Source organism: Podarcis muralis, chromosome 6, assembly GCF_964188315.1.
Source record: "Podarcis muralis chromosome 6, rPodMur119.hap1.1, whole genome shotgun sequence".
Lineage (NCBI taxonomy): Eukaryota > Metazoa > Chordata > Lepidosauria > Squamata > Lacertidae > Podarcis > Podarcis muralis.
The window spans coordinates 88,753,243-88,780,360 of record NC_135660.1 but is presented as its reverse complement, the minus strand read 5'-3'; the positions used below and the strand labels follow the sequence as shown (position 1 = coordinate 88,780,360).

Genomic DNA, 27,118 nt, shown 5'->3' with positions numbered 1-27,118 from the left:
TAGCCTAAGCTGATGTGATTCATTTCTCCCTCGTTAATTATGTGCATTGAGTTCAAGTTTGTTTGCTTACCATCTGCAAGGGTTCAGATGTGCTGAAGTTTACAAGGTGCACAGTATTTCTAGCAAAACTGCCTTCTGATGTCAAGTAGATAATGTACCTATATTTCAGGTGAATGCATTTTATCACCCAGACACCCTTTTCCTAGAACTATTTGATTATAATGTTGTTTATGACTAGGTACAGTGGTACCTCTGGTTACGAACTTAATTCATTCCAGCGGTCCGTTCTTAACCTGAGGTACCATTTTAGCTAATGGGGTCTCCCACTGCCAAACATTTTTGTCCAGTGAATCCTGATTTTGGAAATCAGGATTCCACAACCTAATCACTGGTGTCCAAGAAAGACAACCAGTTTTTATTTTGTGTCTTTTGTTTCTCGCTTAAAGTGTATTTCAGCAGTTGTGTAGATGGGGTTGGATTTGCAGCAGCCAAAATCAAACTGTCTTTACATAAAAGTGTGAATTGTAAAGCTGAAAATCCACAATGATTTTAATCTGGATAGAAATTATTATAATACGTGTTACAGTATTATAACATCTGTGCATCCGTTCACAACTATAATTATGCAGTGTCGGTGGGGGGAGTTATTGTTAATTGCCCTTTTACTATGTTATGCATTTTTGTGTTTTTATATTGTAAACTGCCCTGTGATCCTCGGATGAAGGGTGGTATAGAAATTTTAACAACTACAGTAATTTTTTATTCATTCATACTAATTTTTTTTGGCAAAGTAATAATCATAAATAAATAAGAATAAAAATGTGCACCCTACCACTGAGACCATTCCATTGTAACTATCCAACCTCCCAAAATTTCAGCACCTCTTGCGATGATTTGACCAACACTAATTGTTAAGGCTTTAGCCATAATCAGTGAAGTTCAATGTGGAGAAATTAATGCCTTTAATTTTGTGCCTTTTTCTAACAGTGGAACAGCTGGCTGCATTTGCTGCTGGAGTTAGGCAGATGTTGGAGGATGTTCAAGAGCGTCTGGTCTACAGAACGCATATCTACATTCAGACTGACATTATAGGCTACAAACCGGCCCCGGGTGATCTTGCCTATCCTGCTAAGCTGGAAATGATGGCGGTAAGGGTCTCTGCGTTTGTCTGATTCTGAACAGGCAAAACCCCTTGCATTCAACTAAGCTAGGAGTTCCCAAACTGTGCCCCAGCTGTGGCGAATTCATCCATCAATGGCTGCTAGCTACAGTGGCTATGTACTGCCTCCAGTTCATGGCTCTCTGGACCCGTTGCTGGAGTTGCAAGTGGAGAGAGTGCTTTTGCCCGCCTTTGGGGCATCACATAGCTATCTGGTTGACCACTGTAAGAATAGGATGCTGGACTAGGTGGGCCTTTGACCTGCCTGATACAGCAGAGCTCCTTGATGACTTTATGTTCATACCACCTGGTGAAATCCAAAGACATGCCATTAGGGGAGCTCCTACATTCTGGACAACCAGATGTAGAGAACATGGCTAGGAGATCCACAAGGCCTTCCTGGTTTTTCTTCACCACATAACACCGGTCTTGAAAGACCTACATTGGCTCCCAGTATGTTTCCGAGCACAATTCAAAGTGTTGGTGTTGACCTTTAAAGCCCTAAACGGCCTCGGCCCAGTATACCTGAAGGAGCTTCTTCACCCCCATCATTCTGCCCGGACGCTGAGGTCCAGCGCCAAGGGCTTTCTGGTGGTTCCCTCACTGCGAGAAGCCAAGTTACAGGGAACCAGGCAGAGGGCCTTCTCGGTAGTGGCGCCCGCCCTGTGGAACGCCCTCCCATCCGATGTCAAAGAGATAAACAACTGCCTGACAGTCAGAAGACATCTTAAGGCAGCCCTGTTCAGGGAAGTTTCTAATGAATGACATATTAGTGTATTTTTGGTCTTTGTGGAAGCCGCCCAGAGTGCCTGGGGAAACCCAGCCAGATGGGTGGGGTACAAATAATAAATTATTATTATTATTGTTCAATAGCTTCAAGCATTAGGAAGGAAATGTCCATTGAAGCAGCCTTCAGCAAAAGGGTGGTTCAAAGCATATAGTTACCCTAAATCCAGACAATACAGGTTCCCTCACTGTGCAATTGGAGGAGTGCTCTGTAAAGTCCCAGTGTGGACCACTAGATGGTGACAGATAATACAACTGACTATGGAACTCTCCTTTTACTCATTTGCCAATATTCAACCAGCTTAGGCTCGGTGAATTATTCTTGTTTTCCATCAACATCAGGAAGAACTTTCTGACAGTAAGAGCTGTTTGACAGTGGAACGGTCTCTCTAGGGAGGTTGTGGGCTCTCCTCCTTTGGAGGTTTTTAAGCAGAGGTTGGATGGCCATCTGTCATGGATGCTTTAGCTGAGATTCCTACATTGCAGGGGGTTAAACTAGATGACGCTCAGGGTCTCTTCCAACTCTTATGATTCATTTGGGGCAGACTTTCTAAACCTGGTGCCCTTTGGATATTGTTGAATTTTGCTAATGATACAGAAAGTTGGGACTGTGTTTCAGCAACTTTTGAGAGTCATCAGGTTGAAGGGTGGCATATAAGTCAAATAAATAAATATTGATAGTTTGGGCTAGGCAGGTGTTGCTCTTGGTGACTGGCTCTGGAGAGGAAGGGAGGGAGGCTACCTCCCAAACAGGTATTTCTTCTAAGTAGCCTGCCTAAATCGGATGGAGAGCACCCATTGACTGGACCACTATGTGGCACACCGGTGGAATAATTAACTGGTAAACAGATTATCGTTTCTGACACAGATCTAAATAAAAAACATGAAAGGAGGTAGAAAATATTTCAAGGTGAACTTTCTCATTTGCCGGAGGGTTGTTAATTTGGCAAGCAAACCCAACTGTAATGATGTGGCTTCTTAGACACTCAGACCCTTGCGGAACTTATAGGAAATGCAGGACTGATTTTCCAGTCGAAACAGAAACTATGTGATACCTGACTCCACTTTCCAAGAGGTCCCCCCCACCTCAATAACTGTCGTGATGTGCCAGTTGTAGCATTCCCCCCCCTTTCCTCCTGAGGAGTTGAACTAAGCATTGTTCTCTTTCAAATCAGTGGGAAATTCTATGATGGGAAAATATAATATATAATACAATACAATACAATACAATACAATACTATACTATACTATACTATACTATACTATACTATACTATACTATAATAATTGTTTGTTTTGTTTGTTTTGCTTTTCCTGCTAGCAAATTGCCCAAAGTCTGAAAGATGAAGAGAGAAAGTTGCCTGCAGATCCTTCTTTTTCAGATATGAAGCTGGAAGATTCGGAGAACTGCAGTGTGGTAAAAAATGGTGTGTGGTTATTTGAAGTAATTTGTACTTGTAAAAACATGCTAATAATGACAACTGTATTTGGCTTATGGCTTTTCAGTATTTGGAGAGATCTCAAGAGAGAAGCAAACATAAAATGAAGTATTTTATATTTTAACAAGGACCAGCTTTTGGGTATTTTAAATATCATTCTTGAACCTGTAGTTGTAATTACTTGTGGCTGTTCTATTCTGAAATTTTTTTTGGTCATGATTCCTATTACAAAGGGGTTGCAAAGTGGCGTGACAAGATAGATTTCTTGGTTTCTGCTTAGCTGTGGAATCATGAAGACATTATCCAGTAGTCCTGGGGCAGACTTTACTTCCTGGGGATACCTTTTTTTACACAACAAAAGATTATTGACTCACTTACACCCCCTTTCCCCTCAAAGCTTCCTGGTTCTTACTTGTAACCCACAAAATGATTATCCATTCAGTGCAGATTAGTGCGATGGATCAAGTATGAATAAAAAAAATTGAACTGGTTCAGTCAGTACTGGGTTAATAAATAAATACATAAATAAATCTCGGCAGAAACACTCCTCACATTGCTGGCACCCAAGCAGGGGGAGATCTGTTGTCACACATCCCCAAAATTGCTGCATTAGGTCTGAGGAGACTGACTTTCCTGCTTTTCGTGTTGGGACAGTCTCCCTATCCATGTTAAGATAGCAAGGGAAGCAGGTAAAGGTAAAGGGACCCCTGAACATTAGGTCCAGTTGTGGCCGACTCTGGGGTTGCGGCGCTCATCTCGCTTTATTGGTCGAGGGAGCCGGCGTGCAGCTTCCGGGTCATGTGGCCAGCAGGACTAAGCCGCTTCTGGTGAACCAGAGCAGCGCACGGAACGCCGTTTACCTTCCCGCCGGAGTGGTACCTATTTATCTACTTGCACTTTGATGTGCTTTCGAACTGCTAGGTTGGCAGAAGCAAGGACCAAGCAACGGGAGCTCACCTCGTCGCGGGGATTCGAATCGCCAACCTTCTGATCGGCAAGTCCTAGGCTCTGTGGTTGAACCCATAGCGCCACCCGCGTCCCTAAGGGAAGCAGGAGTCAGTGGCAAATAGTATTCTTGGATGTCTGAATTATCAGCATCCAATTTAGACATTCTGAGTCCGGTGGAATCTTCTAATGGTTCTTTTCTCTCTCTCTAGTGCTTTTGTACTATTGAATCCCCCCCCTTGTGTTTTCATATTTTGCTTTTCACTTGCCTAAAACAGCTTACCATGTTCCAGGCTCGGTCTGGGACCTTAGAGGAAATTTCTTCCCTTGGTGGTTTTGCTGGAAGCCTTTCTTGTCAACCCAAGGGAGACACTTCCCAATAATATACTTTCTGATACTGTATTACGTTCTCTGATACTGTATTGGATATCAAGGCTGCCAACCACAGCTGTCAGGTGCAAACTGTTACAATACAAAGTACAAATGCGTCAACCTAAAGACACCCCTTTTTGATAATAATGGGGGGGGGGGCATGTCTGTAATTGATTACCATAAAGATTATCATTGCATATTAAGTTCTGTAGTAGCAAGCCTTGAATGTGATCTTTGTGTTCCAGATCCATTGGAATCCTGCCATCCTAGACTTCATGCTACAATTTCACCCGCGGATCTGCATGGGATGTGGTACCCTACTGTGAGAAGGACGCTTGTGTGCCTCTCCAAGCTTTACAGATGCATTGATGTAGGTATAGAATTAGGTCTAGCCTGGAAAATAAGGCCGTCAGTGGCTGCTAACCAAGATGGCTTTCTTTTACCTACATGGCTGGAGACCTTGTTTCAAATCCTGATTAAGCAGGACCCATAAAAGGTAAAGGTAAAGGTACTCCTGCCCATACGGGCCAGTCTTGACAGACTCTGGGGTTGTGCGCCCATCTCACTTAAGAGGCCGGGGGCCAGCGCTGTCCGGAGACACTTCCGGGTCACGTGGCCAGTGTGACAAAGCTGCTCTGGCGAGCCAGAGCCGCACATGGAAACGCCGTTTACCTTCCCGCTAGTAAGCGGTCCCTATTTATCTACTTGCACCCGGGGGTGCTTTCGAACTGCTAGGTTGGCAGGCGCGGGGACCGAGCAGCGGGAGCGCACCCCGCCACGGGGATTCGAACCGCCGACCTTTCGATCGGCAAGCCCTAGGCGCTGAGGCTTTTACCCACACCGCCACCCGCACCCCATAAGCAGGACGCATAGAAAACTCCAAAGAAACTCTATACAAAAGAAGCTCTATAACCTTCGCAGTCAATACCAGTAGAGATCATAACGCACAATTGAAATTTGTGCTCCAGAAGTGAGGGGTTGGGGTGGAGGCGATGCACAATCTCGTTCCTGTTGGTTTTAACAATGGTTAACTACCGTATTTTTCGCTCTATAGGACGCACTTTTTCCCCTCCAAAAATGAAGGGGAAATGTGTGTGCGTCCTATGGGGCGAATGCAGGCTTTCGCTGAAGCCTGGAGAGCGAGAGGGGTCGGTGCACACCGAGCCCTCTCGCTCTCCAGGCTTCAGGCAGCTATCCACAAGCCATCGGAGCCCGGCGGGAGCTCCCGCCGGGCTCCAAAGGCTTGTGGATAGCTGCCTGAAGCCCGGGGAGCGCAGCGCCAACTCCCACTGCTCACCCTGGGCTTCAGGCAACTGTTCTGGGGTCGGGGGAAGCTTGGGCTTCCCCCGCCCTAGCCCTGCAGCTAAAAACAAAGCCAAGACAGCGAGCGGGATCTATCCCGCTCGCTGTCTTGGCTTCTTTGCTCTTTGGCGCTGGGGGGGGGGAAGAATCCCCCCCTTTATTTCCCCCCCTAAAATCTAGGTGCGCCCTATGGTCCGTGTGCCCTATAGAGCGAAAAATACGGTAGTCATTATATGTGGGCTTTGGTCATATGTGCCGCTGTTGGAGGAATTCACACTTTTCTTAGTATTTGACCAGTACAAGCATTTATCCTTCCTCTGTGCTCTGTTCTGAGCGTTCTCCTGGCCCTCCAGAGCAGATTGTGGGAGGTGTGTGGGCACACAGGGGGAGGAGAGGTGCAGAAATCCTGTTTCGCTACTGAAAACGCTTGCATTGGTTTCTTCTAGCTTGCCTGGTTAGTTGAATCCTGGCCCAGTATCTTTAAATTAGCCTATGCAGCTTTGTTTTAAGACATAATATATACCTGTTTACTCTTCCAGTAACATTGTACCTGAAATGTTGTGGAGGTTTGCGATTAAAACAGCCTTGTTTGGGGTGCTGGAAGGTCTTTCAGAATGGCTGCAGTGAATAGACAATATAGCATTATTTTGGCTCTCCCAGATCACCCAGATTTGCAACACCCCTGTTCACAAACAAGATCAGACACATTCTGTGACATTCTTTGAGAATGAATGATGAGCACAACTCCATTTGTGTTAAATGCCTCTTTCTGTGGCTGCATCCAGTGTTTTTTGGGGGGGCAGGGGTACACATACCCCTAAACATTTTGTGAATCAAAGTTTGGCCTCATTGAGGGGCAGTATTTCAATATGAGTGGTAAAATGAGAGTACTCCTAAACATTTTTTTTTAAGAAAAAAAAGCACTGGATGCATCCATGTAATAAATTCTGAAGTTCTCAATATCTTCTTGGAGTCACTGTATGTTTCACGTATTGCATAAATTGTGGCTATAGTACATATTATTTTTTCTAAATCCGGTGTCTTGAGGAACTGAGGGGAAGCATGGGATGATAGTGCTTAAATTTGCAGATTGAGGGTGCCAGCTTTAGACGACCTTCCTCAAGGATAAAGGCCTGACCTTTATGAACATTTGCATTCTTTTTCCTCTCCAGAGGGCAGTCTTCCAAGGATTATCGCAGGAGGCCTTATCTGCCTGCATACAGTCTTTGCTAACAGCTGCAGATTCCATTTCTAAAAACAAGGTTGGGTAATGTTCTTTTGTGTTGGAGGGATGTAATAATACAGGTTTTCATATTGCTAATGTGCAATGTTTTCATATAAAGAGGGTCTCTATAAACTTTTCCTAGGAGTGCACTGCACCAAATTTGAGACTATTTTAAAAAATAGTTGAAGTGCATGTACTTCCATTTTTCCTTAGGATACCTGAATTCTGTATGCCAATGGGAAGGTGCATAAGCCTAGCCTAGCCGCTATTTCATTCAAATGGGGAAAGAACAGTGACTAATTTTTTTCTTTTTTAAAAAACAAAGACAGGTGGAGATGTGGGATGTTTCTGGTGGTGATTGAGATTGTCAAGAAAGTATATGAGTGAGGTAACTGTGAAAGATAGTGGGGAAGCTGAAGAGAAAGCATATTTGATAGCATGGTGATGTTTTCCATTCAGCAGTATAAAGTAGCTGAAATGGCTTAAAAGGTAAAGGTAAAGGGACCCCTGACTATTAGGTCCAGTCGTGGCCAACTCATCTCACTTTATTGGCCGAGGGAGCCGGCGTACAGCTTCCGGGTCATGTGGCCAGCGTACTAAACCGCTTCTGGCAAACCAGAGCAGCGCACGGAAACGCCGTTTACCTTCCCGCCAGAGTGGTACCTATTTATCTACTTGCACTTTGGCGTGCTTTCAAACTGCTAGGTGGGCAGGAGCAGGGACCGAGCAATGGGAGCTCACCCCGTCACGGGGATTCGAACCACCGACCTTCTGATCGGCAAGTCCTAGGCTCTGTGGTTTAACCCACGGCGCCACCCACGTCCCTTCAGACTTAAAATGTAGGTGCTTACAAATTTGCATGTGTCGATTCAAAAATAGAACAATTCAATGGCAAAAGAATCCAAACATGCGTAATGCTGTTAGGGACTCCACCTACTTTTGCAGCGATCTCAGTCCTCTTTTAAGCAGTGGTGCATAGCACAAATATGAATTGCTGCCTCTCTAGAGCGTGTTTGTAAGAGATGTGCATATGGTTTAATGGGAAGTAGGTAGGTATCCTAGGATACAAAGGGGATGAAATTGCTTTTTAATAAGTGGACAACCGGTTGACCAGTGTCTATCCCCTTTCTCTTTATTTTTTGCATTAATTTTTTGTTACAATTTAGACCCAGGTTGACGGACAGCTTTTCTTAATCAAACATCTTTTGATTCTTCGTGAACAAATTGCTCCTTTCCACACTGAATTCACCATTAAGGAAATTTCCCTGGACCTTAAGAAAACTAGAGGTACTGCATTGTGCTGACTGGTCAGTCCGAGTGGGTTTGCCCCTCCTCCGATGTGCCAGCCATGGGGGTTGAGGGCCAAGCTATATGTTGCATCGGAGAGCCGTTACCAGGTCTCCCAATATCTTTTTCTTTCTTTAAAAGCAACCACAGGCACCCCTCAAATTGGATCAGGGCAGCGACATTTGGAGGAAGGGGGTTTAGCTCTTGCACCGTATCCCTGATCAAAATCAACCCATTCCGAAAGTTGTTATTATCTATCATCTATCTGTCTGTCTGTCTGTCTGTCTATCTAAGATTTTTATTGATACAACAAGAAAAAAGGGGAAAAAAAACAAGTACCAAATTACACACAAGAATAACCATAGACACATAATTTTCTTAGCAAACAATAAAACATATATTGGTCTTAACACTAAAGACCCAACATCCCGTCTATTCCATATTTCAATTTCATATTACTTATTGCCAATGCACACTTTTATCATAATTAAACTTATTCTTAATAAATCGAATTTCTTATATCTACCTAGTTGCTATTATCTTTTTGTTGGCTATTTCTTTGCTTTTCTTATTCGTTCATACTTTTCAGGTTTATACATTTCAGTGATTTTACAATCATTTTGACATTTCAGAAACTTGACTTCCATCCCCTTCTTAAATTTGTTCTTCAAATTTGTTTTTAATATCTTCTGCATATCCAAATTAACTTAATTTGCTCATTTATTCATCTTCTTTCAATATATACTGTTACAAAACTGCAGGTTGTTACAGTAATCCTGCCAGTGTTTCAATCTGTTTATAATTTATAGTTTGTAATTTATCTTTTTGGTGGCGATTTCAATCAGGGAAGTGGTGCAGGAAGAAAAGACTCGAAACCTCCCAATGCTACTGGCCTGAAGCAATTCAGGGTGCAGAAGGACATGGCTAATTTTATGTAAAGAAATATTGTGGGAGGTCCGAGAGCGGCTTTTCCATGCAGCCTGTTGTTTGTCCCTCTGTTTGTTTATGTTCACCTGCAATCGCCTGCATGCTCCTGTGCATTCTCTTGCATTGAACTAACTTGAGCTCAGCCTTTCTTTTGAGGGCTGGATGGGAAAGTTCCCAAAAAGCCTTTAGTATTCCTTCACATCAGTTCTGGTGGTTTTCTTTTTTAAAAAACTAAACTCAAATCCTCCTACCTCTTATCTGTTAAAAATGGTACCTGGATATCCTGCTTTCCATTCACACAATGTTTTTTCTATGCTAGCGTGCTCCACCAAGGGACAGATTCAACAGGCAGGTGCCAATATAAGGGGAGGGTTGCTGCTGGCTGCTGGTTGCTATAGCTTCCTATTCTAACCCTTCTTTGGAGCTGGTAGCATCCTGCGCCATCTTGACCTCTTCTGAAAGCAGAGGAACTGGGTCTTTGGCTTTAGCAGGCTTGGTGCAGGATTATCAGGTGTGGTCTCTGCTATGTCCAGAGGCTTTAGAAATAAATAGGTTTTTAGAAAAGCTAAGTATCTAGTAAGCTTCGTACTGTACAGTCTCTTCTCTGATGGTGGAGGAGGGTACCCAGAGTGAGTTACAGTGGTACCCCGCAAGACGAATGCCTCGCAAGACGGAAAACCCGCAAGACGAAAGGGTTTTCTGTTTTGGAGGCGCTTCGCAAGACGAATTTCCCTATGGGCTTGCTTCGCAAGACGAAAGCCCATAGGGAAATCTCCGGGGACCTGTTTTAAATTGCTGGCGGTCGGGAGCAAAGACTTTCGCCCACAGCCGGCCTTCAGAAGAGGTCCTGGACCTCTTCTGAAGGCTGGCGGGGGGCAAAAGTCTTTGCTCCCCCCGCCTGCCTTCCCGGGACAGCGGATACTTCTCCGCTGCCCCGGGCGATCTTAAAATGCTGGCGGGTGGGAGCGAACGCTTCGCTCCCGACCCCCAGCATTTTAAAATCTTTGGGCGAGTGTCTGCAAGCCTCGCGCGCCCGGCAGGAGGTCCCGCCGGGTGCGCGAGGCTTGGGGCGGCAGCCTGTCACCCGAAGCACGGGGAGCCCTCCGGAGGGCTTCCCCTGCTTCGGGCGAGTGTCTGCAAGCCTCGCGCACCCGGCAGGAGGTCCCGCCGGGTGCGCGAGGCTTGGGGCGGCAGCCTGTCACCCGAAGCACGGGGAGCCCTCCGGAGGGCTTCCCCTGCTTCGGGCGAGTGTCTGCAAGCCTCGCGCACCCGGCAGGAGGTCCCGCCGGGTGCGCGAGGCTTGGGGCGGCAGCCTGTCACCCGAAGCACGGGGAGCCCTCCGGAGGGCTTCCCCTGCTTCGGGCGAGTGTCTGCAAGCCTCGCGCACCCGGCAGGAGGTCCCGCCGGGTGCGCGAGGCTTGGGGCGGCAGCCTGTCACCCGAAGCACGGGGAACCCTCCGGAGGGCTTCCCCTGCTTCGGGCGAGTGTCTGCAAGCCTCGCGCACCCGGCAGGAGGTCCCGCCGGGTGCGCGAGGCTTGGGGCGGCAGCCTGTCACCCGAAGCACGGGGAGCCCTCCGGAGGGCTTCCCCTGCTTCGGGCGAGTGTCTGCAAGCCTCGCGCACCCGGCAGGAGGTCCCGCCGGGTGCGCGAGGCTTGGGGCGGCAGCCTGTCACCCGAAGCACGGGGAGCCCTCCGGAGGGCTTCCCCTGCTTCGGGCGAGTGTCTGCAAGCCTCGCGCACCCGGCAGGAGGTCCCGCCGGGTGCGCGAGGCTTGGGGCGGCAGCCTGTCACCCGAAGCACGGGGAACCCTCCGGAGGGCTTCCCCTGCTTCGGGCGAGTGTCTGCAAGCCTCGCGCACCCGGCAGGAGGTCCCGCCGGGTGCGCGAGGCTTGGGGCGGCAGCCTGTCACCCGAAGCACGGGGAGCCCTTCGGAGAGCTCCCCTTGCTTTGGGCGAGTGCCTGCAAGCCTCGCGCGCCCGGCAGGAGGTCCCGCCGGGTGCGCGAGGCTTGGGGCGGCAGCCTGTCGCCCGAAGCACGGGGAGCCCTTCGGAGAGCTCCCCTTGCTTTGGGCGAGAAGTCTCTGCTGCCCCGGGCGATCTTAAAATGTTGGCGGGCGGGAGCGAAGCGTTCGCTCCCGCCCCCCAGCATTTTAAAATCTCCCCGGGACAGCAGAGACTTCGCTCCCGCCCGCCAGCATTTTAAAATCGCCCGGGACAGCAGGGGCTTTTAAAATGCTGGCGGTCGGCAGCAAAGCCCTCCTGTCCCCGGAGCTTGCGGGCGGGAGGTGGGAAGAAGGGCTTTTTTTCCCACCGCCAGCCTTCAGAACAGCCTTCTGAAGGCTGGCAGTGGGAAAAAAGCCCTTGTCCCCCCCCCCCCAGCCTTCAGAAGAGGTCGGGGAACAGACTGTCCCCGGACCTGGTCTGAAGGTGGTTTCCCTAGGAACGCATTAATTGATTTTCAATGCATTCCTATGGGAAACCGTGCATCGCAAGACGAAAAACTCGCAAGAAGAAAAAACTTGCGGAACGAATTAATTTCGTCTTGCGAGGCACCACTGTATTGCCTTTCTCTTGAGGCAGGGCTTCTGCAGATTAAGCATCCTATTCTCCTCTTTTGTGGAGGAACCACCTCTTGAGATGGTGGAGTTTCTCCCAGCTTTCAGGCTATTTTGGACCTTTTTCTTCTTCCTTATTTCCCCAGCACTTAGTGATGGTGGAAAGAGAGTCTTTCATTCCTGTGTTGTTTTTTTTAAAAAAAATGTTGGTTGAAAGGGGACTTTCCTCAAGCTAGGTGAGGGGGACTCTGCTGCCAGCATCTACAGTTCTTCAATTCTTTGGCACTCTGGGTACCCTCTTAACTTAGCTTGGAGGTTTTTAAGCAGAGCATGGATTGCCATCTGCCTTGGGTGATTCCTGCATTGCAGAGGGTTGGACTCCCAGGATTCTATGAGTCTATCCACTGATGAGAAATAAAATTTACGGTAAATTTGAGTTTTCTATTCCATTTCCTTCTGCAGATGAGCTTTGCTTTGTTTAATGATTGAAGCTTAAAATGCACAAAAATCACTTGCCTAGAACAAATTAGGAAGCTCTTTTTTTTTTACTTAGAAAATTGGCGGCAAAAGCTATTTGCATTGTATAATTAAAACAAATGTGCTTATCAAATGTCACTTGGACAAAATATACAAAGAAAAGAATACGCCGAGGTGTGTATTATTCTTGCAAATACATTTTAAAGCAAGTGGGAAAATGGAGGCGAGGTAAGAAAAGGAAGGAATACTTGAAGCCTCAAAATGTGATTGCCTAATGTGAATGGGGATTAGAAATACCTTCTATCTGTTCTGTCTCTGTAGTTTGAAGCAGTTATGTTGCTTGTCTGCTAATATGCTACTATCTTGCTTTGAACAAACTTGCTCTTATAACTAACAATTCTACTCATTGCAGCTGAACATGGATGAGACCTCTGTCGTGTTAAGTAGTTTCTAGTTAACAAGCAAAAGGGTAAATATGTCCTGCTGGTGTCCTATGCTGGCTGATATATAATTTTATTCTGAGCATTTATTAGATGAATAAAAATTTTATACCAGCCAGATAATAATGGAAGGTGGTAAGTAACCGAAATGTATACCTGTCTCTCCCTCCCCAAGCTGAAAATGCATGAGTGGCAAATATACAGTTATAGTGAAGTATTGTTGGTCTTGAGAAAGCATTATTCTGCATCTTCTTGGAGACCAGGGAGAAGAGCTTGTTGCAGCAGGAGAGGGAGACTCCCTGGATTCTTCAGTAGCCTCTTGACCACCGTCCTCTGCTTCAGCCTCTTAGTCTGAACTGCTCCCTGCCACAGACTCTTCTGCTCACTAAACCCTGTTGCCCTTTCAGCGTCCAGCCCTTCCTCCCGATCTCCCTCTGACTTCTCAGCGTCCCACCACCAACCCCCCTGACTCAGAGCCTTCCTCCTCTGGGGTTTCCCTTGCGGGGGGGGGGGTTCCCTGGATATTGCCTCTCACCACTCCTCTTCGCCCAGCCAGTTCCTGACATCAGCTACACCCAGACTTAGGGGAAGGAGGCTGGAGTTGTCAAGGGCAATGAACCTGAGGGAACTTGTTGAAAAGGTTTTCCCCCCGTGGGGAAAAAGGGGGTGGAGATCTTCTAAGAAAGGGGGCACCGGAAGCTGAGCAGATGTGTTTGGTGCTAGTCTGAAGGCTACCAAAGTGTTCCAGTCTGCTAGTGCAGTCAGTTGATTTGCAGAGTGCTGCCTTGGCTTTAGTGGGTATAAGAGTTTCAGAGTCTGGGGGGTTAGGATGCTCTCTTCTCCCTTTCAGTGGAGAATGGAGGCCAGTGCTGACAGTCTAGCATCCTCGTATTTGATTGCTAGCTTTTGACAGCACTGCAGCCGTAGACAGACAAGATGTGAATTAAGCGATAGAAATGGTTGCATTCTGGCAACATGCTCATACACCATGGGCTTGACCCCAGCTGCCATATATTGTACTGTGAATTAAACCCATTTCCCATGGGAAGGTTTTTTTTGTTTATCATGGACAGAATTGCACTTAAGAGAGAGAGAGAGCCTGAGAGAATTCGTTACTTGCTAACGAAAACTTGCTTTGTATATATCCGCAGCTTAGAAAAATAAGACGACGTTTGCATAACCAAACTATTTATATTAGACCGTATTTGTATTCTGTTTTGTTCTGGATTATTATTATAGGGTATTTATTAGCTGATAAATTTTGAAACAGAAATGTTCTTCAGGAGATCTGCAAAAGATCTAGTATTCAGACAACAAATAATATGGGTTGGGTTTTTTTTTTGAGCAAAATCCAAATAAATTTAGCTCCAGTAAAAATATAAGTGAAAGCGCTAGTCTCATTTTTTAAGGAAGTTTCAATTATTATTTTTGCCAATTAATTTTTATTAGTTTTCATCAATTAAAATAAAATTACATTTGAAGCAGGTTTATACAGCAAAATCAGACCTTTAAAACATCCTTGAGCACTTTTACTCTATAAAGTTTTTCTACTGCCTTCCTTGAAGCCTCTGCAACTGCTTTTAGCTCTCAGACCTCTTGATGGAGGTTCTGGGGGAATTGTGATCTGAAAAGACTCCCTTCTTGTTGTTGCCATCTTGTCAAAGTGGGCACAGGTAAATAGTCGTCGTTCCCCCCGGAAGTGTGTCACCAAAAACCAGACCTGGGTGATATGGTAAGTCTGTGTCCAAAAAGCAAGTGGGGCTTCTCAGCTGTGTAGATGGTGTCAGAGTCCATATATTGACAAGATTTTAAAAATAATCAGCTTTCCTACATAAACAGTAGCAAATCACAGTATATAAAATGCCTTACCTTAATATCAATGGAAGCAGAGACTGGCCAGTTTAAAACTTCTCAAAAGATGAATGTATGATTTTATGTAATAATGCAAAATTGGCAAACTACTTTGTTCTTGTGAAACCAATATATAGATGAGCTGATGTGCTAAGAATGTAGTCCTCAACAATATATTGCTAATTATAATATACATAAATCTGTATTCATCAGGTTCAAATAAATCTCTTTGTGTTTTAAACACACAGGAATTACAATTTGTAGACTTCCTATCCTAAAGTACACATTATAGACACATGAAGGATCCATGGGATAATTTTTGAGAATTCATAGAAAACTCTATATGGTTTTCATATTCTTGGGTCAAGGGAGAACAAGGGCAGAAGCAGAACACTCCTTAAAATAATGTGAACTTTATGCAAGCGGTTTTGTTTCCACAGATGCTGCCTTTAAAATCCTGAACCCTATGACCGTTCCACATTTCTTTAGGCTTAGTAGCCACAATGCGCTGATACAGTTCCTGCTGGAGGTAAAGAGCATTTGTTAACGGTGCATTTGAAAAAAGTCTAATTTTTTGAAGTGTAGCCATTTCAGAAGAGTTGAGAAAGGGAGAAACTACTGTGTCTGTGTTCCAGGGCACTCCCGAAATCAGAGAGCACTATATTGACTCTAAGAAGGATGTCGATCGGCACTTGAAGTTTGCCTGTGAGCAGTTCATTCAGCAGCAAACCAAGCAGTTTGTGGAGCCTCTGGAGGAATTCCTGGCGAAGGTGTGCGAGATCTTACGGTAGCACCATTGGTATCTTAAACGGCTGCGTTTGGTATATTTATGTTGGTTGGATTGTTGACAGAAAGGAACATAGATATTGTACAGGGAACATCTATCCCAAAATCATTAGAGAATTGTAATGTCATACCTACACCCTTGTGTAAATTAATTGAAACAAACAATGTAGTTTATTGTACAAAACTCACATATACGTACATTCGTAATGGATATGACCTCCGCTATTTTTAAGCAGCATTTGAACACGGTTTGGCACGGAGTCTACTAGTTTTGAACAGTCACTGTTGATTTTCAGATCCCTGTACAACACTTCAATCAGCGCCTGAATGAGCTTCTCCATAGTCGTTCAGCCTACAGCATGGAGGCGACTTTTGCATATAGCCCACAAATTCTCAATGGGATTTACGTCTGGGGAATTCCCTGGCCAATCAAGTACCTGTATTTTGCTGCTCTGTCATGAATTTCTTCACCACTTTTGATGTGTGACAGGGGGCTAGGTCCTGCTGCAATATCCCAGTATACCTCTTTTCCAGCTCTGGAATAACTCTCTTTCATAGAACCTCAATATATTGTGGCGAGCGCATCATTCCTTCTGTTGGCTGCAGGCTTCTGACTCCATAATGATCAACTGACTTTTCGTGTTTGTTTTGAGTACAGGATTCCGAGGAAGATAGAAAACATGCTTTGTTTCAGTTAATTTGCATGAGGGTGTAGGTTGCATTATATGAATACATTGGTATATCTGACTGAAAGGAGAATAACCTGTGGCCCTCCCAATGTTCAGGGATGATGAGAGCTATAGCTCAGTAACATCTGCAGGGCCACGGGCTTAGCAACCCCTATGCCATTCAATATGTTATCAACACAAGCAGTCCCGAGTCATCTGTACTGAGATGCCTTTCGGCAACGCTCACGCCTAGAAAAAGAGGTGCCAGAGCTCGCAAGAAACACCTCCCTTGTTCTCTTATACAGTCGTACCTCAGAAGTCGAATGGAATCTGTTCTGGAAGTCTCTACGACTTCCAAAATGCTTGGAAACCAAAGCGTGGCTTCTGATTGGCTGCAGGAAGCTCCTGCAGCCCATCGGACGCTCGGCTTCCAAAAGCAGTTCGCAAAATGGAACACTCACTTCCGGGTTTGCGCCGTTCGGGAGCCAAAACGTTCAAGAACTAAGCTGTTTGAAAACCAAGGTATGACTATAATGGCAACGGCACCCACCTGAGAGGTGCCAGAACTGAGTCCTGGCGAGTTCTGGCTGAAAAAAAGCCCTGTAGGTGATAATGGGGTATAAAGATAAACCAAAGGCTTGTTTTGCTGTGACACTAACTACTTCCATAGGCAGGGACGCGGGTGGTGCTGTGGGTTAAACCATAGAACCTAGGACTTGCCGATCAGAAGGTTGGCGGTTTGAATCCCCACGACGGGGTGAGCTCCTGTTGCTCAGTCCCTGCTCCTGCCAACCTAGCAATTCGAAAGCACGTCAAAGTGCAAGTAAATAAGTAGGTACTGCTCTGGTGGGAAGGTAAACGGCGTTTCCATGCACTGCTCTGGTTTGCCAGAAGCGGCTTAGTCATGCTGGCCATATGACCCGGAAGCTGTACGCCGGCTCCCTCGGCCAATAAAGCGAGATGAGCGCCGCAACCCCAGAGTCAGTCACGAATGGACCTAATGGTCAGGGGTCCCTTTACCTTTAAATTACTACTTCTATGCCTGTATAAACTGGACATGTAAAGTCCTAATTGAAATTCCTCCAACCTCATGGGAGTGCTAGCTAGCTCATCTCTCACCCCAGCAGCTTTTCTCGTTTTGAGCCCTAAAGGGGAGGAGGGGATAAAGAAAATAGTCTCAATTTAGCCTTTGAAAAATTGTGTTTTCCTCACTGCATTCTCTTCCAGTTTCTGATTGGATACGACTTTGGGAGAGGCGTTCAAAGAAAGCCCAAACAGTTGCCTTTTATAACCTGCTTCCTTTGGGAAGGGTTCCCGGGTGCTCTTTTGTAACTACCGAAAAGCATTGTGAAATTGCCACTTCTTTTAGTTTTAATAGCTGCAAGCCCCAATAGCTAGATTTTCTTGGCAAGTGGCTCCTGAGATCTGGTTCAGTCTAGTAGTTTTCTGTGAAGCATCAAGTTTGAATCTCAGCCTCCGTTGAGAATTACTTTGGTGGCCTTTGCATAACTCAGCCCAGATGCAATATGGGAATAATAATTCTGGCCTATCTAATATGGTTGTTATAGGTATTGCTGGGATGGTGCATATGAAGACCTTTAAATGCTTTATAATACCAACATGACTGCTAAGCACGACATCACATTTGGTGCATTGTTTGTTTCCCATCTCATTACTTTAGGTTTCTGCTCTGAAGGCAATGGCTACTCAAGGGGGTCCTAAATACAGCCTTTTGCAGCAACCCTGGGCTCAACCAGGTAATCTCTTTAGGTGCAATCTCACAGCCCTTTGTACATGCGCTTACCTTTTCTTTTTTTTAATAATAATATTTTATTAGAGTTTTCCAAAAAAAAAAAAAATTAACATCAACAAAAATCAACAGAAATCACAAAAAACAGAAAGAACAGACAGCAAACATCAAAAATCTAAGCAGAAAAACAGAAAAAAGAAAAATACAAAAGAAAAAATTTAGCATAAAAAGAACACTCTTCCATATTAATAACTTTCAAAACCTTATTCTCTTTGCTTCCACCCGCCTTCCCTTCTTGTATTCTACCTTAAAAATTAGTTCAGCAAGATCGTTCAAAATTCATTTTAAACCTTTATCCCTCTTTTCTGCCTTCTGCGAGATGAAGCTCATTTGGCTCGCAGACTTCCCCATTCTGGACCTTTTTAATATATTTTAAGTGTTAATTTGTAAAAGTTTAATTCAGGGGGGTAACTATTCAAAGGGTTGACCATTACCCATCTTTAAGAATCTCACTTAACCGCTTTCACTTGTATCCAAGCTGAATGGAAAATAAGTAGAATACAGTAAGTGTCTCCCGTATACATGCAACAAAAAGGGGTCCTCTCTCTCGGTGTAACTTTGCATCCTTCTGCAAACATTTGCTCTCTTGTCCACCTTTCCTCTGGGGCACTTGCAAATATTGCTCTCCCTGCTTTCTGATACCTGGTGATTGGGCAAGCCACCGGCAGAGCCTTTAACCTTCAAAGCACAATACAGTGGTACCTCGGGTTAAGTACTTACAGTGGTGCCTCGCAAGACGAAATTAATTCGTTCCGCGAGTTTTGTCGTCTTGCGATTTTTTCCGTCTTGCGAAACACTGTGTCGGGAAAGCTTTGGAAAAGCTTCAAAAATCACCAAAGTCTTTAAAAACCTCAAAAAAGGCTACCACACCGCGTTCTATGAGTTGCTCCTCGAAGTCAAGTCGCAACTGTATTAACGGTGTTAAGAAAAATGAAACAAACTTGCAAGACGTTTCCGTCTTGCGAAGCAAGCCCATAGGGAAAATCGTCTTGCGAAGCAGCTCAAAAAACAAAAAACCCTTTCGTCTTGCGAGTTTTTTGTCTTGCGAGGCATTCGTCTTGCGAGGTACCACTGTAATTCATTCCGGAGGTCCGTTCTTAACCTGAAACTGCTCTTAACCTGAAGCACCACTTTAGCTAATGGGGCCTCCTGCTGCTGCCGTGCCGCCAGAGCATGATTTCTGTTCTCATCCTGAAGCAAAGTTCTTAACCCGAGGTACTATTTCTGGGTTAGCGGAGTCTGCAACCTGAAGCGTCTGTAACCTGAAGCGTATGTAACCCGAGGTATCACTGTACTGTATTGGCTCAAATATAAGCCGCACCTGTGTTGCTGGCAGCCTTTCCCCTTCCTCACTCCCTTCCCGGCCTTGGGGGAGAGGATGGGAGACTATGCGTGGGGCGGGCGCGGCTTTGCCGCACTCCTGGTACTGTGTGTCCTGGCTGCATACCATAAGGTCATGAATACAAGCCTCACTTGTAACTTCTCATGGTTGGAATTTGGAGGGAAAGTGAGGCTTATATTCAGGCCAATATGGTAAGTGGGAAGGATGACAATATAGTGCAGTAGCAGGCATCTCCTTTCCACCACTGTGTGCATGGCAGTTGTATCATTGGACACACACACACACACAAGTTCCTTATGGGCACTCCGCTACTACTGAAATAAAATATACTTTGGAGTTGCTGCATGGGTCCCACTCCATGACTTTTTAGGTTGCAAATCCAGGAGGCCCTTTCTCAGTAAGTTTTGTTGCATTGTGACTGCCATTATTCTCTTTCCACCAACAAATTACTTTTGGTTAACCGAAGGTGCATGATGTAGTCCATAGGTAGGCAAACAAAGCCCAATCGCCTTCTAAATCCGGCCCACAGGCGGTCCGGGAATCAGCGTGTTTTTACATGAGTAGAATGTGTGTTTTTATTTAAGACGCATCTCTGGGCTATTTGTAGGGCATAGGAATTCATTCATTATTTTTTTCACAATATAGTCTGGCCCCCCACAAGGTCTGAGGGACAGTGGACCGGCCCCCTGCTGAAAAAGTTTGCTGACCCCTGGTGTAGTCAGTTTGTGAAACTAAGGTTAAGGTCTGGTCAGTTACTGGATGGAAGGCCATCTCATTTACACCTTAGTAAGGAAGGAAAGGCAGGATATAAATGCAATTTATATGTATTGCTTTGATGTTGATCCCATCATTTCCAGAAGGATTAGGGTTGCTTGCAAATACATATTTTTACAGAAACTAACACAGCAGTTTTAGATATCTGCAATGTATGGAAAGAAATGTATGCATTGCAGGGAGCTGGGCTTGGGGGTCCCTTTCCAGCTCTGCAGTTCTGTGATTCTGTGACAAGCATGTAGCAGGACAGGTGCTTGCTTCGTATAAGAGACAGCCAATAAACCATGACTGGATTTCAAAAGGACAAGTTCTCTGCCACTAATACGTCTTTGAATTCTGCTTCGCAGCAAAGATTGCCGACTTGGTGTCTTCAACATACAGGACCATCAAAACGAAACTGCCCTCGACATTGCAGAGCATGTCGCTGTATTTATCCAACAAAGACACAGAGTTCATCTTGTTCAAGCCCGTTAGGGTAAGTATTTTGGTAGTGTTTCCTTTTTTTATTAATATGAGAACCAGAGTTTTATAGGTTTTTCGCTTTACATACTTGTATGGATACTTTAATAGTCACTTATTCATATTTGCAAACTGTTACAACGTGTTTTTAGTCAAGAGATCCTGTTTTGCCTCAAACTAAGCAACCTCTGTAGCTCATCCCTTTGGTGATTCTGTGGAAGTTTGTACCTTTTTCTTGGACAAACGTATGGTACTATATTCTGGTAAAGGTAAAGGGACCCCTGACCATTAGGTCCAGTCGTGGCCAACTCTGAGGTTGTGGCGCTCATCTCGCTTTATTGGCCGAGGGAGCCGGGTACAGATTCCGGGTCATGTGGCCAGCATGACTAAGCCGCTTCTGGCGAACCAGAGCAGCGCACAGAAACACCGTTTACCTTCCCGCCAGAGCGGTACTTATTTATCTATTTGCACTTTGACGTGCTTTCGAACTGCTAGGTTGGCAGGAGCAGGGACCGAGCAACGGGAGCTCACCCCGTTGCGGGGATTAGAACCGCTGACCTTCTGATCGGCAAGTCCTAGGCTCTGTGGTTTAACCCACAGCGCCACCCGCGTCCCCTATATTCTGGAATGGCCTGCAAAATCTTCCTATAGCTAATGCCAGGTCTTTGGTTGTCCTCACTTCTTACACCACAGTTCCTGCTGCATCCTGGCTCCTCCTCCTCTTCTCTAGTCTACCTGTAGTTCTCTGCTCTGCTGCCCTTGTAGTGCCAGGGATGTCTGCAAGTGACCAGGAAAGGTGATTTTGTGGGTGAGGAGTAAACGCCTGCAGCTGAGTTCATGACAGAATTTGTCCTCTTAATCTTCTTTTCGTTTACTTCCTGAAGCTGCCTATAAGCCAAATGTGGCTTGTAGAGCCAGTTTTGGCGCAGAAAAGGGAAATCAAAATGATCAGAGAGCTGTGGCGACTCCTGTATGATGAAGAATTGCAGCGTTTGGGGCTTTTTGGTTTAGGGGCGGGAAAGTTAAGGATGGAACATGATAAAGGTGTGTAAAATTATTCACGGTGTGGAAAGCAGTCCCCCACCCTTTCTCTTTCATAGTACAGTGGTACCTCGGTTTACGAACAGTCCTGTTTATGAACTATTAGGTTTACGAACTCTGCAAAAACGGAAGTAGTTTGCGAACTTTACCTTGGTCTACGAACGGAAGCTGAATGATGGAAGGGCACCGGCAGTGGGAGGCTTCGTTAGGGAAAGCACGCCTCAGTTTGGGAACGGATTTGGTTTAAGAACTGACTTCAGGAACGGATTAATTGGTATCACTGTGGGGTCACCTAGCGAAGCTGATTCTTCACGCAGCACATAGCAGGACTATGAAATTTGGCTTTCCAGAATGTAATGATGGCCTCCAACTTTGGCTGCAAAGGGGAATTAGCCTATCGGCGACTGATATTCATGATGGGTATACGTTACCTTTGGGGTCAGAGACTCCATGCCTCTGAATACCAGTTGCTGGAAAACAACAGTATCGCTCAAGGCCTGGTTGTGGGTTTCCTGGTGGCATCTAGTTAACAAGATGCTGGATTAGGCCAGGCACATCCAGCAAGGCTGCTATTATGTTCTGTCACTCCTGCATCCTTCTCGTAGGCAGTGCCTTTACAGATAAAGGCTGCATAAGGGGCTTTATTCATCTTAGGAGCTTATGTAGACTGTCAGCTGCTATTGTAGGTTTTCTTACACCGTGACACCTCTGACTCCTTGAGTTTTAACTGCCTAATGGGAGAATGTAGAAGTAACAAAAAAAGGAAGCTTCTAAGTCACCTTAACTCATTAGTTCTTCCCCAAGCTGGATATCCGTTCTCTGTATGCGTCCATATTTGAAGGCTGGTCTTAGGGTGAGGGAAGTTTTAAATATTTTATTTAAAAATATTTGGTTTATGTATGGATATTGTGATTACCAAAAATGGAAAATGTAATAGAAAGCATTATTATTATTTTTTAAAGGGAAGTTTTAAATATTTTCTTCCTTTCCTCAGAACAATATTCAGCAAGTGTTCCAGAAGCTGCATGCTCTACTAAAAGAAGAATTTAGCAAAGAAGATCTCCAGATTGTAGCCTGCCCTTCAATGGAACAGGTATGTAAGGAAACTCTTATTTTAAAAGACCATTCTGTGTGAACTACCGCATTTTTCGCTCTATAGGACTCACTTTTCCCCCTCCAAAAATTAAGGGGAAATGTGCGTGCGTCCTATAGAGCGAATGCAGGCTGCGCGGCTAAGCCCAAAGCCAGAACAGGGAGACGGAGCGTTGCAGAGCGCTCCGTCTCGCTGTTCTGGCTTGGGGATGGCTGCGCGCAAAGCCTCTGCAGAGGCTAGAAAGGCTGTTCCCAAGCCAGAACATCGAGACAGTCTCACTGTTCTAGCTTGGGGAGGGTAGCCGGCTGAAGCCTCCAGAGGCTTTGGGTGAATGCACCTTGAACAAACCTTGTTTTAGAGGGGGAGAACAAGAAAAAAAAAATTCCCCCTCTTCTCCCCCTCCTATGGTCCGGTGCGTCCTATGGGCTGGTGCGTCCTATAGAGCGAAAAATACAGTACATTTTGGGTGAAATTCGGTCAGATCAATATATTCTTTTAACTAAATGTTCTGAGCATGGGAAGTTTGGCCCCTGAATATATTTCGCAGATGGCTTTAAGACAAAAGCAGCACAAATGCTTGCTTTTGGGTTATGTTGACAGGCTAGCAGTGCATCCAGAAACAAAGCTACAGGATGTCTCAGATCTAGGCAAGAGCCAGCCGTTGTAACTGGTACAAGGGCCTTGCTCAAAACTTTGCTTATAGGCTATGCCAAACTAAGGACCGCGGGCCGGATCAGGACCAATTGCCTTCTGGATCCAGCCTGTGGACGGTCTGGGAATCGCCACGTGGATCTGTTTGGGCTGCGCCATTTCCCCTCCCACCATGGCGGCCCCTCCTCCTGGCTTCTCCCTGCCCTGTGGAGGTAGGCGCCTGGGCTTTGATTGGTGCCAGCCAATTCGAAGCCTCGCTGCCTGCATGCCCAGACCTGCCACCCACCCTGTCTGTCCATGGGTGTGCCTGGCGCCCAGGAAAGCTGGCCCAGAAAGGAGAGGCGGCGGTGCTGCCGCCGGCTCCCAATCGCAGGCAGAGCAGTGGAGGAGGTAGGAAAGCAGAGGGAGGGGCGGGGCTGGGGGGAGAGAGAAGCCCCCCTCTGCCGGGATTCCCGCTGCCCAGGGCTGGGGTCAACCCCCGATTGCATCTCCTTTCAGTCTCCAGATATGTATATACAGTGGTACCTCGGGTTACAGACACTTCAGGTTACATACGCTTCAGGTTACAGACTCCGCTAACCCAGAAATAGTACCTCGGGTTAAGAACTTTGCTTCAGGATGAGAACAGAAATCGTGCTCTGGCGGTGCGGCGGCAGCAGGAGGCCCCATTTGCTAAAGTGGTGCTTCAGGTTAAGAACAGTTTCAGGTTAAGAACGGACCTCCGGAACGAATTAAGTACCATATTTTTCGCCCTATAGGACGCACTTTTCCCCCTCCAAAAATGAAGGGGAAATGTGTGTGCGTCCTATGGGGTGAATGCAGGCTTTCGCTGAAGCCTGGAGAGTGAGAGGGGTCGGTGCGCACCGACCCCTCTCGCTCTCCAGGCTTCAGGAAGCTATCCGCAAGCCTTGGGAGCCCGCAGGAGTTCCCGCCAGGCTCCCCAGGCTTGCGGATAGCAGCCTGGGGAGGAATTTTTTTAAAAAAATCTTTATCCCCCCCCCCCAAAAAAACTAGGTGCGCCCTATGGGCCGGTGCGCCCTATAGGGCGAAAAATACGGTACGTAACCCGAGGTACCACTGTATGTGTGTGTAATCCGGCCCACCACAAGGTCTGAGGGACGGTGAACCGGCCCCCTGCTAAAAAAGTTTGCTGACCCCTGGGCCATGCAGTCTGGGATGTTTGTGGTATGGTGTGCAGAAGGGATTAGGAAGCCACAAGCTCTTCCTCTGTGTGTGTCTATACGAGAGGAAAGCCCCCACCCCTGCTCAACGCACAGGAAAGAGATTGTGCTCCCATTTAAGAAGCATCTTTTCCTCCTCTGATTCCTTGCGGCAACGGAAGCGCTGCTCTGGGCAGCAGCCCTATGTATTGCCCTCAAATAGTTTCAGATCTCCATATCCAGGACCTTCCCTGTGCAAACCCCACCCCCAAATTTTACTGCTTCTGTAAAACAGGCATTACGAGTTGCACAGTAGTGAAACTCCTTTGCCATTTGCCTTCCAGGTAAATCTCCTATTGTCAACAGCAAAGTAGTCCCTCTTTGAGAAGCCTCTTCAAATTGTCTGTCAGGCAGTGAAATGGACATTTATCTGAAGTGGACTCGGGGTGTGCCATCCTACCTGCTTTTAGCATCATCCATCCAAAGGTCAGGTGAACAAGAGGATGAACACCAGTATGTTATAACTTTTTTAAAAAAATAAAGCAGAAATACTGCTTTATTCAGAACAATGGTCAGCTTTTTTTGTTTGTTAGTATCTACCTACCTTGACCAAAAACATGTTGGGGTTAAATTCTATTTGCTCCCTTACCCAATTTTGTTAACGTGTGTTTGTTTCTTTTCCAAGGGATGTGCTGAAAATAAATTGGAGAAGGCAGGGACCCACGAATCTCTTTAATAGAAGGCATAAGTGTATGTACAAACCTTCCCACACTATCTCAATAATACCCTCCAAATTGCACATTCACAAGTCATCATGGCACCGCAGTCAGTGAGTGGTGAAGAGAGTATTTGTGGAATAGTTTTCATTTGCCCTCCGGCAATAAGTCTCATTTGAAGCTGTTCAGCTGTATATCAAATGGTTTAGCTGCACGTGCAAATGAAGCACATTGTGAAAATTTCTCCAGTATTTGACTGTTGTACTGACACTCACCAATTCTTAATAACTCTAAAAAGAAACCCAATTTGCCGCAGTAAAATTGTGTGCATAGGATTTGCAGAGAAAGCTATGCAATCGAGGAATTTCCATAGAGAAATGACTTCTAAGTTTGAATTACTGATACGTGAAATAATCCATTTTATAAAAATGAAGCTCCATTAGAACTTCTGGTTTTTTTTTTTAAAAAAGCAGCAACTAAAAACCTTAATTGGAGTGGAGATGGAGAGCTTGCCTGTGCTGCCTTGCTTGTGGCAACTTTATCTCATGCTTTTTAGTTTACATTAAACCAGAGTTTCCTAACCTGCCACCTTCCCTGTCTCTAGCCAGCTGGAGGGTCACAGAGTCCCCTTTCCCCTGCTTTAAACATTTCTCTTTTCAAGATGCCCTGGATGCCAAAATGACTGTAAATTCAGGAGGCTAGCGTGAACAAGGAACAAAAGGAGGCAGCACTAGTTATGGAGAGAAGGAACTAAAACTTAAGTTCCAACAAACATATATGACATTAAGGTAATTCCCAAAAAATACTTTGAGGGGAAAGCCATCTTCGTGGTTGGGGTTGGAATTAATAAGAAAGCTTTTATAGTTACGAGTTCAAATTTGTAGAAAGAAATAAAACTCCCATTACCGCTTTGCTTTTATTCATAAATTGGTGGTTGGGGGGGGGTGGGTCTGCATATTAGTGGTGTGTTTTTAAAGTAGCTTCAAGCTGTTTGCCTGCCCCCCCCCCATTTGACAAGGCAATTGGCACCCGTTGAAAGCTGTTACTGCAAAGCAGATTTTTTGTAAAATGACGTCCTGTGGGCTTCGTATCATGCTTTTCAAGTAAATTATGGCATGATTGCTTTATACGAAGTTATAATGTATTTTAATCAAATTTCCCAAGCGTTCAAATCGGTTGACCAAATCCTTTTGTTTCTAAAGCAGAATGCTTTTATCCCACCCACTCTGTGTCATCCTGTTCTAGCAAACTTGTATAAAGCTACAGCTTCAGATATTTACGTATAAAAATAGTGTACATAATTTAAAACGTTCTCAAAGATTCTTTATATTATTTGACTAATGTTCCTCTTTGTCCCCCCCCCCCTTTTAAATAAAAGTTCTGCTTTTCTTACTTCGAGATAGTTTCGTTTTGTCTATGCTGGGCTAGTTGCATGTGATTTCGAATGGCCGCTTCAGGAAAAGTCCTCCCCGGTATTTTCTGAAGGCAAGTTCCTTTTATATTTATTTATTAAAAAACTTATTTGAGCTGTTGCCAACTGTTGAGACATACAACACACAGATTGCTTTAGCTGTGCTTCCTTTTAGCCCCTTTCTCTTAAGCATCCCTGCCAGGGATTGAAGTGGGGCTTCATCTGTAGTTTAGTTGGACTAACTGTAGGTTTTTGTATCCTGTGTTGCGGATAATTATCGTCATGCTAATTTGGTTGTTCCTTTGTGGAATGGAAGGTATGCACTCTGTTCCTGTTACTTTTCCATCCGAAAGTATCTTTTTGCAAGCCTCGTGGAACAAAGTTTGCCAGCCGCTCCTGAAGGGTACCGTAGTTTTCGCTCTATAGGACGCACCGGACCATAG

The 27,118-nt window shown here is 45.5% G+C and overlaps 1 protein-coding gene across 3 annotated transcripts in view; it reads left to right on the top strand.

Annotated features, from left to right (window-relative positions):
• Window positions 1-25,724, top strand: part of COG3 (component of oligomeric golgi complex 3) — a 44,306-nt gene extending 18,582 nt beyond the window's left edge. The window contains exons 13-23 of one of the 3 annotated variants that reach the window (XM_028728911.2): window positions 988-1,148; window positions 3,266-3,371; window positions 4,946-5,070; window positions 7,175-7,264; window positions 8,394-8,514; window positions 15,205-15,293; window positions 15,400-15,534; window positions 17,900-17,975; window positions 20,492-20,619; window positions 22,639-22,737; window positions 24,893-25,724. In XM_028728911.2, the coding sequence (XP_028584744.2) occupies window positions 988-1,148; window positions 3,266-3,371; window positions 4,946-5,070; window positions 7,175-7,264; window positions 8,394-8,514; window positions 15,205-15,293; window positions 15,400-15,534; window positions 17,900-17,975; window positions 20,492-20,619; window positions 22,639-22,737; window positions 24,893-24,922 (1,160 nt within the window). In that variant the 3' untranslated portion in view covers window positions 24,923-25,724. Of the gene's footprint in view, window positions 1-987; window positions 1,149-3,265; window positions 3,372-4,945; window positions 5,071-7,174; window positions 7,265-8,393; window positions 8,515-15,204; window positions 15,294-15,399; window positions 15,552-17,899; window positions 17,976-20,491; window positions 20,620-22,638; window positions 22,738-24,892 lie in introns of those variants that run through there. The other 2 variants (XM_028728912.2, XR_003706662.2) reach the window with 2 other exon arrangements.
• Window positions 25,725-27,118: the final 1,394 nt, after the last annotated feature.